The sequence below is a fragment of the Oncorhynchus tshawytscha genome, linkage group LG26 (genome assembly GCF_018296145.1).
Source record: "Oncorhynchus tshawytscha isolate Ot180627B linkage group LG26, Otsh_v2.0, whole genome shotgun sequence".
Lineage (NCBI taxonomy): Eukaryota > Metazoa > Chordata > Actinopteri > Salmoniformes > Salmonidae > Oncorhynchus > Oncorhynchus tshawytscha.
In genome coordinates, this window is record NC_056454.1 from 45006057 (window position 1) to 45018093 (window position 12037).

A 12037-nucleotide genomic window follows, 5' to 3' on the forward strand; every position below is an offset into this window, starting at 1 on the left:
AAGGCAAGGCAATAATGAGGCCATGGTGGTGAAGTAATTACAATGTAGCAATTAAACACTGGAATGGTAGATGTGCAAGTAGAGATACTGGGGTGCAAAGGAGCAAGATAAATAAATAAATACATTATGGGGATGAGGTTGTTGGATGGGCTATGTACAGGTGCAGTGATATGTGAGCTGCTCACTGATTTTTTTTCCACATTTTGGTGGGATTAAACTATTTTAATTGTCTTTTTTTGTCATAGATCTACACAAAATACTCATGTCAAAACATATGCAAAAAATATATGACAAATAAAACACTATCTTGATTGCATGAACATTCAAACCCCTGAGTCAATACAAGTTAGAATCACCTTTGGCAATGATTACAGCTGTGAGTCTTTCTTAGTAAGTCTCTAATAGCTTTGCACACCTGGATTGAACAATATTTGCACATTATTCTTTTTAAAATTCTTCATGCTCTGCCAAATTGATTGTTGATCATTGGTAGACAACCATTTTCAAGGCTTGCCATACATTTTCAAGCTGATTTAAGTAAAAACGGTAACTATGTCACTCAGGAACAGTCGATGTCATCTTGGTAAGCATTGCCAGTGTAGATTTGTCCTTGTGTTTTAGGTTATTGTCCTGCTGAAAGGTGAATGTGTCTCCCAATGTCTGTTGGAAAGCAGACTGAACCAGGTTTTCCTCTAGGATTTTGTCTGTGCTTTTTTTTTTATCAACCAAAAAAGAAACTCCCTAGTCCTTGCCAATGACAAGCATAACCATAACATGATGCAGCCACCACCATGCTACTCAGTGATGTGTTGTGTTGGATTTAACCCACACATAACGCTTTCTATTCAGGAAAGGAATTACATTTCTTAACCACATTTTTTTGCAGTATTACTTAAGTACCTTCTTGAAAACAGGATGCATGTTTTGGAATGTACAGGCTTCCTTCTTTTCACTCTGTCATTTAGGTTAGAATCGTGGAGTAACAATAATGTTGTTGATCCATTCTCAGTTTTCTCCTATCACAGCCATTTAACTCTGTAACTGTTTTAAAGTCACCATTGGGCTCATGGTGAAATCCCTGAGCAGTTTCCTTCCTATCCAACAACTGAGTTACGAAGGGCGCCTTTATCTTTGTAGTGACTGGGTGTATTGATACCTCTCCCAAAGTGTAATTTATAACTTCATCATGCTCAAAGGGATATTCAACAGCTTTTTATTTTATTTTACCCATCTACCAACAGGTGCCCTTCATTGCGAGGCGTTGGAAAAGCTCCCTGATCTTTGTGGTTGATTCTGTGTTTGAAATTCACTGCTCAACTGAGGGACCTTACATATCATTTTATGGGTGGGGTACAGAGATTCAGTAGTCATTCAAAAATCATGTTAATTAGGGATCTGTCCCGTCCACGGGACGGTTAAGCTAACATAGGCTAATGCAATTATCATGGGGTTGAAAGTAACAAGAACATTTTCCAGGACATAGACATATCTGATATGGGCTGAAGCTTAAATTCTTGTTAATCTAACTCCACTATCCAATTTACAGTAGCTTGTACAGTGAAATAATACCATGCTATTTTTTGAAGAGGATGCACAATTTCGAATATGAAAAGTTATTAATAAACCAATCGGGCACATTTGGGCAGTCTTGATACAACATTTTGAACAGAAATGTAATGGTTCATTGGATCAGTCTAACGTTTATGCATACACTGCTGCCATCTAGTGGCCAAAATCTAAATTTCACCTGGGCTGGAATAATACATTATGGCCTTTCTCTTGCATTTCAAAGATGATGGTACAAAATAAAATACATAAAGTTTTTTTCTCTTTGTATTATCTTTTACCAGATCTATTGTGTTATATTCTCCTACATTTCTTTAACATTTCCACAAACTTCAAAGTGTTTCCTTTCAAATGGTACCAATAATATGCATATCCTTGCTTCAGGGCCTGAGTTACAGGCAGTTAGATTTGGGTATGTCATTTTCGGTGGGAAAAAAATGGGCGGATCCTTGCAACTTATTATGTGACTTGTTAAGAGCATTTGTTCTCCTGAACTTATTTAGGCTTGCTGTAACAAAGGGGTTGAATACTTATTGACCCAAGACTTTTCAGCTTTTCTTTTTTTCTTTTTATTAATTAGATTTGTTTTTCTTTTTAAACATCCCACTTTTACATTATGGGGTATTGTGTGTAGGCCAGTGACACACAATCTCAATTTAATCCATTTTAAATTCAGGCTGTAACACAACAAAATGTGGTGTGAATACTTTCTGAAGGCCCTGTATCTGTTTTCTTGTATGGGCTTAGTCTTAGTCCATTGCATCCGCCTATGTCAGCCTTCCATATCTGCTGTAAAATGTGGCAGAACTACAGCACTGTTTGTCAGACCAGGAGAAATCCCCAAAATATGTCTCCTCCCGGAAACGTCTGTAGCGTCTGAACAGTTTGGTGTACAAAGTAGCATATGAACTATTTTGGCCCCACGGTACCGCTGATGTGCCAACATCTAGCTGTAACGCCCGAACATTTGGTCTACAAACTAATATGAGTCTTACTGTCATGAACACGATAGTGCTCTCTGTTTTGATCTACAAATAGGGATCATCAACTAGATTCAGCAGTGGGATGATATTATTATTGAGCGGATGATCGGGGCCCGGAACGTAATAGTTTGTTGACTGCCAATTGGCCGCAAGCAGCCCAAATAGATATAATATTTGACTAAAACATAATAATTTCAAATGTTGCTAACATTTGTATATGATCACATGTCTCTCTATTATGTGTGGGAATACTTGGGAATAGATTTTTAAAAATTAACATCACTTGTAGCTGATTTCATGGTGTTCATGATGTAAACAGAATTGTTCCCGAAAACTTGGGGGGCAAAACCCCCCACAGGCCACATTCGGCCCGCTGTTGCCAGTCGGGGAGCCCTGCTCTACGACCCCCAGAAGCATCACTTGCCTGAAGGTAACCTGGTACCGGTTGAAAGAATGAAAGTATGTAAGTAGTGTTGTGCAATCAAAGAAGGGGGTTAAATATGGGTTAAATATGTGTTCCAAAATGTATATATTCCTGAGAATTCTTATATTTCCTAGATATAGGAGAGACATTTCATAACCTTATTCCTTATTACTAATTATAATAATATTTATGGGTGTCATACAATTCAAATAGCTAAATAGTCCATGGTATGACCATTTTAAAACAATTCCATATACACTGATCAAAAATATAAACACAACATGTAATGTGTTTTTGCCATGTTTTATGAACTGAAATAAAAGGTCCCAGACATTTTCCATGCACACAAAAAGCATATGTCTCAAATTTGTTTACATGCCTGCCAAGATAATTCATCCACCTGACAGGTGTGGCATATCAAGAAGTGGATCATTACACAGGTGCACCTTGTGCTGGGGACAGTAAAAGGCCACTATAAAATTCACAGTTTTCAAATAAAATGTAATTTGTCACATACACATGGTTAGCAGATGTTAATGCGAGTGTAGCGAAATGCCTGTGCCTCTAGTTCCGACAATGCAGTAATAACCGACGAGTAATCTAACCTAACAATTCCACAACTACAACAAAGGGATGATGAATATGTACATAAAAATATATGAATGAGTGATGGTACAGAGCAGCATAGGCAAGATGCAGTAGATGGTATAGAGTACAGTATATACATATGAGATGAGTAATGTAGGGTATGTAAACATTAAAGTGGCTAGTGATACATGTATTACATAAAGATGGCAAATGCAATAGATGGTATCGAGTACAGTATAAACATATGCGATGAGTAATGTAGGGTATGTAAACATGAAATTAAGTGGAATTGTTGAAAGTGGCTAGTTTTGTCAAACAACACAATGCCACAGATGTCTCAAGTTTTGATGAAGCGTGCAATTGGCATGCTGACTGCAGGAATGTCTACCAGAGCTGTTGCCAGGGAATTTAATGTTAATTTCTCTACCATTAGCATCACATTGTCGTGCCATTCATCCGCAGCAACCACCTCATGTTACAGCATGATAATGCACTGCCATGTCATAAGGATCTGTACACAATTCCTGGAAGCTGAAAATGTCACCATTCTTCCATGACCTGCATACTCACCAGACTTGTCACCCATTTAGCATGTTTGGGATGCTCTGGATCAACATGTACGACAGTGTGTTCCAGTTCCTACCAATATCCAGCAACTTCGCACAGTCATTGAAGAGGAGTGGGCCAACATTCCACAGGCCACAATCAACAGCCTGATCATCTCTATGTGAAGGAGATGTGTCGTGCTGCATGAGGCACTCAGTTGGTGCCTGGTGGTCACACCAGATACTGACTGGTTTTCTGATCCACACACCTACCTTTTTTAAGGTATCTGTGACCAACAGATGCATATCTGTATTCCCAGTCATGTGTAATGCATAGATTATGGCCTAATGAATGTATTTAAATTCACTGATTTCCTTTATATGAACTGTAACTCAGTAAAATCTTTTAAGTTTTTACATGTAGCATTTATGGCTTAGACTTTAAGGGTTAAAATAAATGTGATTTTGAGGTCGAAAACCTGAAACAAAATGGGAAAAGAGAACTGGAAAACCAAAACCTTTAATTACTTTTTCCAGATAATGTGGGCTATTTACTCCATTTGTCTGTTTTAATAAAATATATAAATTGAAGAACAAACATTGTGGCAATTCATATCTTGCAGCAAAACTGTAAATACGACTTTAATCTCAAGAGAATTTAAAAAAGGTTTAATGTTCTCTGACATAGACATAGACAATATCCAAAACAACTAACAATGCAGTGAATTCATACATTTTCAGCAATACAAATTGTAAAGTCTATACCACAAATCATTTTTCCAACTTGGAGGTAAACTCAATGAAGTAATCAATCATTTCACTGTGTATTTCAGATGGAGTCAAGTCATTAGAATGTACCAAAATAGAGCTCCTTCTGGGAAAAAAAGTAGCCCAGGAGAGCAAGCACCCCCAGACCCCCTGACTCGGGGATGCCTGGTTGGCTACGTTTTCTATTTGGATGCCTACTCTATGTAGTTGTGCAGAACACTGCCAAAATGTACCTACAGTCTCTAGGCTTCCTCTGTGTACTTTCTGTTGGTGAACTCTGCTTCGATAAGGGGTTCAAAGCTGTGTTTCCTACACTGTTGCAAGTAGAGCACCAGGACGAGTAGAAGAACCAGGGCACCCAGGAAAACACCACCCAGACTGGAGCCCAACACAAACACGATTCCACCGTCTGTAGCTGAGGAAGGGAGAGAAGAAGAGATTTAATGCAACAAGATCTTTATCAAAGTGTTCTTATTTCATTGACCTGCTAATAAAACGAGCATAAGTCGATGACGATTATTTAATTGCAAAAGTTATCTGTGAAATCACCAACCATCGAGTTCAATGGCATAAGAATATCCCAGTTGATCAGAAGCCACGTAAATCTCCTCGTTGGTCACAGGAGGGAAGAATGGCACCATGTTATAATGTCTGTTGTGACCAATGGGAGCCATCTCATCTGGGAAGCTGGAGTTTGGTGGAACAGACTTTCTCATCCACTCATCAAAAATGGCGTCAGTGAAAGCATGGAGCACCTAGAGAGAGAGAGAGAGAGAGGGAGAAGGGAGGGTGCGTAAGAGAGAGAGAGAGAGAGAGAGAGAGAGGGAGAAGGGAGGGTGCATAAGAGAGCGAGAGTGAGAGAGAGGGAGAAGGGAGGGTGCGTGAGAGAGAGAGAGGGAGAAGGGAGGGTGCGTAAGAGAGAGAGAGAGAGAGGGAAAAGGGAGGGTGCGTAAGAGAGAGAGAGAGAGAGAGGGGGGGGGAGAAGGGAGGGTGCGTAAGAGAGAGACAGAGAGAGAGAGAGAGAGAGACAGAGAGAGAGAGACAGAGAGAGAGAGAGACAGAGAGACAGAGAGAGACAGAGAGAGACAGAGTTAGAGAGAGACAGAGAGAGAGCGAGAGAGACAGAGAGAGAGAGAGAGACAGAGAGAGAGACAGAGAGAGAGACAGAGAGAGAGAGAGACAGAGAGAGACAGAGAGAGAGAGACAGAGAGAGAGAGACAGAGAGAGAGAGAGACAGAGAGAGAGAGACAGAGAGACAGAGAGAGACAGAGAGAGAGTGAGAGAGACAGAGAGAGACAGAGATAGAGATATAACATTATATAAGGTAGCATTGTTTAAAGTGGCTAGTGATATATTTACATCATTTCCCATCAATTCCCATGATTAAAGTGGCTGGAGTAGAGTCAGTGTCATTGACAGTGTGTTGGCAGTAGCCACTCAATGTTAGGTGGCTGTTTAACAGTCTGACTTTATATACTCACTTTATATACTCACTTTATATATTCACTTTGTATGTTGTCTACCTCACTTGCTTTGGCAATGTTAACACATGTTTCCCATGTCAATAAAGCCCTTGAATTGAATTGAATTGAATTGAGATAGTTAGACCCAACCAAATCATGAGAAAACAAAAAGATAATTACTTAACACATTGGAAAGAATTAACAAAAAAACTGAGCAAACTAGAATGCTATTTGGCCCTACACAGAGAGTACACAGCGGCAGAATACCTGACCACTGTGACTGACCCAAAATTAAGGAAAGCTTTGACTATGTACAGACTCAGTGAGCATAGCCTTGCTATTGAGAAAGGCCGCCGTAGGCAGACATGGCTCTCAAGAGAAGACAGGCTATGTGCTCACTGCCCACAAAATGAGGTGGAAACTGAGCTGCACTTTCTAACCTCCTGCCCAATGTATGACCATATTAGAGAGACATATTTCCCCCAGATTACACAGATCCATAAAGAATTCGAAAACAAATCCAATTTTGAAAAACTCCCATATCTATTGGGTGAAATTCCACAGTGTGCCGTCACAGCAGCAAGATTTGTGACCTGTTGCCACGAGAAAAGGGCAACCAGTGAAGAACAAACACCATTGTAAATACAACCCATATTTATGCTTATTTATTTTATCTTGTGTCCTTTAACCATTTCTACATTGTTAAAACACTGTATATATATATAATATGACATTTGTAATGTCTTTACTGTTTTGAAACTTCTGTATGTGTAATGTTTACTGTTAATTTTTGTTGTTTTTCACTTTATATATTCACTTTGTATGTTATCTACCTCACTTGCTTTGGCAATGTTCACACATGTTTCCCATGCCAATAAAGCCATTGAATTGAATTGAATTGAATTGATAGTTATGTAACTGTAAAACATTGTCTGCACAGATCTGACCAACTACCAATTCTTTACATTATCTCACATGACAGTCAAATACATGGACTCATAGGCAACCACACCATAACTCTACCTACATGTATATATTACCTCAATTACTAACCGGTATCTGAGCACATTGACTCTGTACCAGTACCCCCTGTATATAGCCTCAATATTGTTATTTTACTGCTGCTCTTTAATTATTTGTTACTTTTATTTCTTATTTTTCTTGAGGTATTTTTCTTAACTGCATAGTTGGTTAAGGGTTTGTTAGTAAGCATTTCACTGTAAAGTCTACACCTGTTGTATTCGGCGCATGTGACAAATACAATTTGATTTGATTTGAAATAGATAATTACCAGAAAGATGGGATCATTGGCTGCAGAGTGAGACCGAGCGCTGGTTCCACTGAGGAAGGAGTGGACCAGGTTGTGCAGGTTGTTAACTGTGGAGTCAAGCTCTGCCTCGCCATCTGGCTTGTCATAGCCTTCGAGAGCATTCCTGTATAGGAGACAAAGTATATTTGGAAGTCAGAAACAATGTTATTTAGAGAGTTCATTCGACTTGACCTCATAGAATATCACCCTGTAGGTGAATGTGTAAGGTCCCAGGTCAATGTGAACAGTTTAGGTTGCCTGAAGCTGAAGGTAGAGTTTATATAGTAGGGAGCGTTGTCAAAGTCTCTGAGGTTTAGACAGCTCCTGACATCATTCATGGTCGGCAGACTCATGTTGGTTCTCGCTCCTCCCATCTGACCTCTCCTTATACGTCCCTCACTGGTCCCATTACACAGAGTGACCAGGCGGTTATATTCATCCAAGCTGGGGAGGGGAAAAGATTCAAGCAAAATTTAAGGACAATGAGTATGGTACAAAACACATGATGAACATGTACCCAGTAGTATCACAAACAGCATACGTGCACCAAGCTTAACCAGCACAGGTATATTATATACACTACCGTTCAAAAGTTTGGGGTCACTGAGAAATGTCCTTGTTTTTGAAAGAAAAAATAAATAAATTGTCCATTAAAATAACATAAAATTGATCAGAAATATAGTGCAGACATTGTTAATGTTGTAAATGACTACTGTAGCTGGAAACGGCACAATTTTTATGGAATATCTACATAGGCGTACAGAGGTCCATTATCAGCAACCATCACTCCTGTGTTCCAATGGCACGTTGTGTTAGCTAATCCAAGTTTAGAATTTTAAAAGTCTAATTGATCATTCGAAAACCCTTTTACAATGATGTTAGCACAGCTGGAAAAAATGTGCTGATTAAAGAAGCAATACAACTGTCCTTCTTTAGTCTAGTTGAGTATCTGGAGCGTCAGCATTTGTGGGTTCGATTACAGGCTCAAAATGGCCAGAAACAAAGGACTTTCTTCTGAAACTCGTCAGTCTATTCTTGTTCTGAGAAATGAAGGCTATTCTATGTGAGAAATTGGCAAGAACCTGAAAACGTTGAGACTGGTGTTTTGCGCGTACTATTTAATGAAGCTGACAGTTGAGGACTTGTGAGGCATCTGTTTCTCAAACTAGACACTCTAATCTACTTTTCCTCTTGCTCAGTTGTGCACCGGGGCCTCCCACTCCTCTTTCTATTCTGGTTAGAGCCCGTTTGCGCTGTTCTGTGAAGGGATTAGTACACAGCGTTGTATGAGATCTTCAGTTTTTTGGCAATTTTTCACATGGAATAGCCTTCATTTCTCAGAACAAGAATAGACTGATGAGTTTCAGAAGAAAGGTATTTGTTTCTGGCCATTTTGAGCCTGTAAACAATCCCACACATTCTCCAGATACTCAACTAGTCTAAAGAAGGTTTTATTGCTTCTTTAATCAGCACAACAGTTTTCAGCTGTGCTAACATCATTGCAAAAGGGTTTTCTAATTATCAATTAGCCTTTTAAAATGATCATCTTGGATTAGCTAACACAAGGTGCCATTGGAACACAGGAGGGATAGTTGCTGATAATGGGCCTCTGTACGCCTATGTAGATATTCCATAAAAGATCAACCGTTTCCAGCTACAATAGTAATTTACAACATTAACAATGTCTACACTGTATTTCTGACCAATTTGATGTTATTTTAAATGGACAAAAAAATTTGCTTTTCTTTCAAAAACACAAGACATTTCTAAGTGGTAGTGTGCATACTGGGCTGGTTTCCAAGACATGAATTACAACTGATTAAAAAGCACTTTCAATGGAAATCCTTCAGTAAACATGCATTTTAGTCCAGGACGAGGCTTAATCTGTTTCACACAATGTTTTAAACACATTTCTGTCCAACAGCGCACCTGTCACACACCACGCCCCAATTGGAGAACCTGGACTGGTTACTGATGAGGGAGGAGTCATCTGGGTTGTGCCCCCCCAGGAGAGAGTCTGTACAGACGTCACACTCAGTCTGCCCTGTGGCGAAGTTCCAGTATGGAACAGCAAAGTTCTCATTGCCAGTCAGTCTCTGCAGCAGAGAGGATCGTTTTACTTTTATTTTCTTCAATGTTTGAAGCTATTTTGTTCTTCATGTCCTCAGCTTTCAAATCCACTCTTACCTGCAGGTCTCTCTCCAGACTAAGGAGGTGGTATCTGTGCCAGGTGACGAATGCTGGTCCTTTGTGGGAGAAGTCAATGGCCTTGAAAGGACGACCTGGACCTACAGAATAAACAAATAAGGTGGTTTATGAGCAACGTTTGAATGTTCTCTTCTGCTCACTTTCTAGTACATAGAGAGTCATATATAACTCAGAACATGTAAGTAACGTAGCAAGTGAGTCATTTATAACATTTGTCTTTCATTTTCAACCAAAAAGGAATTAGTTAGAAGGTTGAATATAATTTAATAATGTATTGATATTATTTTTTGAATCTATAAACTTATGACTTCAGAAAATAATACATTGGTGTTTTACCTAAAAGTGTGTCTCTGACAGAGTAGTAGTGCTGCCACGTAAAGAAGTCATAGATAGAGATGTTGGAGAACTGGGGCTGGGTTCCATTGGGCCCCAACAGGGCCAGCCAGTGCTGTGTGGCAATGACATAGTCTGGGTGGGTGGTGTTCTTGGCCCGGTCCAACACATCCAGGAACTCCTGGAGCTCAGCTGGAGTCAGAGAGTGGATGTTCTTCCTCACCACTGGGGATTTATGCACGTCACAGTTTGGTCCTGTCCAGCCAAACGTACACTGACCACAGTCAAAGCCACCAAAGTTACCTAGATAAAGGGATGGAATATAAACAAAATCTAAACCAAACCAAGCCAAGACTATGGGAATGTCCAAGAAATGTGGTTTCTGTAAATATATGTTATTGGAATACATTTTAGAAACTAATACATTAATATGATACATTTATTTGATGAAATGTTATTGTCAAATACCTGCAGTTCAGCCATTAGGGTAACTAAATGGTCTCAAAGTTACGTTCACCCAACAGTCTTGAAATATTTTACATACGTCTTCCTAATAATCACAATTTAACAATGAGTTATAATGTGGTCTAAACAAAACATATTTTATTCAATTTGAAACACTGATTTGCTATTAACACTTAAATGTAACCCCTTATTAATATGTTACTTACCTGAGCACCTGCATGTCTGATTGAAGAATTTGGTCGGCCACCTTTCTCGATCATCAACATTTCTCAACCTATACGGTCCACCCCAGGGTTTGGTACTGACTCTGATGTCGGAGCAGTTTCCTCGTCCAGATAAAAGTCCACACACGTTAGCAGGATCAGACCCGAGGGCAGGGCAGCACTGCTTTGAGACGATCCCTTCTACCGTGCTACACACTCGAGGAAACTGAGCCTCTGTAGAACCAGGCCATGTCACAAAACAGACCAACCCTAGCACAAGAGCTCTCAACGTCTTCAACACCTCTGGTCCTCTTCTGTCCATGTCTGTCCACTAGCAAATCAGTTTGTATACCAGTTCACATCAATGCTTAATTAGTTAATTTCTCCAAAAGCGCAAGGAATTAAATATGTAACGCTCCAAAGTTGTGTATTCAACATTTGGCTACAGTCATAAATGTTAACTAAGAGCCAGCCTGAGAGTAGACTGTGTTCCAGTCGGTCTCATCAACTTTAACAAAGCCTCCAATTCATGTGCTCTCTTTAAGTCTGGGCAGAACAGATTACGGTCTCGTGGTAATCACCTGACACCAGGCAACTATGAGCTTGACTCCTAACAGAGAAATACCTCAGGCCAAAATACATAATGTTTCGGTTAGACCATCAGCTATCTACAGGCCCATTTTTACATTCTAGTCATTTAGCAGACACTATTATCCAGAGCAACTAGGATTAAGTGCCTTGCTCAAGGGCACATCAACATATTTTTCACATAGTTGACTCTGGATTTGAACCAGTGACCTTTTGATGACTGGTTAAACACTCTTAACCCCTAGGCTACATGCCACCCATCTCATGTGAAGCTCACAACGTTAGTCCCATGAATATTTTTTTTTTTTAAGTATTTGAGAGTAATTTCTCACAAAGTTGTTTTTGCTAGAAATGAAATCCACAGTAGACTGATTGATATACATTTGCATAATTACAGATAGGATATTTGGTTTCCTGTTCACTTCCCTCTTTATCACATGACATATGATACATATAATCCTAAATCATTTAAATCATGATAGCCTAATCATATCGTGTGTCTATACTGTTTTATTATTAATAATTTTTCTCCACTGAGAAAAAGTCATCAACTGATTATTGAATTCCTCTGAGAAACAAGCATTCTTTGTTCTG

General features: G+C 39.3%; 1 protein-coding gene across 1 annotated transcript; it reads right to left on the bottom strand.

Moving 5' to 3' along the window:
* Positions 1-4752: 4752 nt before the first annotated feature.
* LOC112234462 (L-dopachrome tautomerase-like) lies at positions 4753-11367 on the bottom strand. The gene is made up of 8 exons (XM_042306743.1): positions 10859-11367; positions 10191-10490; positions 9834-9934; positions 9576-9742; positions 7905-8090; positions 7629-7770; positions 5428-5629; positions 4753-5289 (listed from the first exon to the last, which is right to left on the bottom strand). The coding sequence occupies exons 1-8, from the start codon at positions 11175-11177 to the stop codon at positions 5117-5119; spliced, it is 1590 nt and encodes a 529-aa protein (XP_042162677.1). The 5' UTR covers positions 11178-11367; the 3' UTR covers positions 4753-5116.
* Positions 11368-12037: the final 670 nt, after the last annotated feature.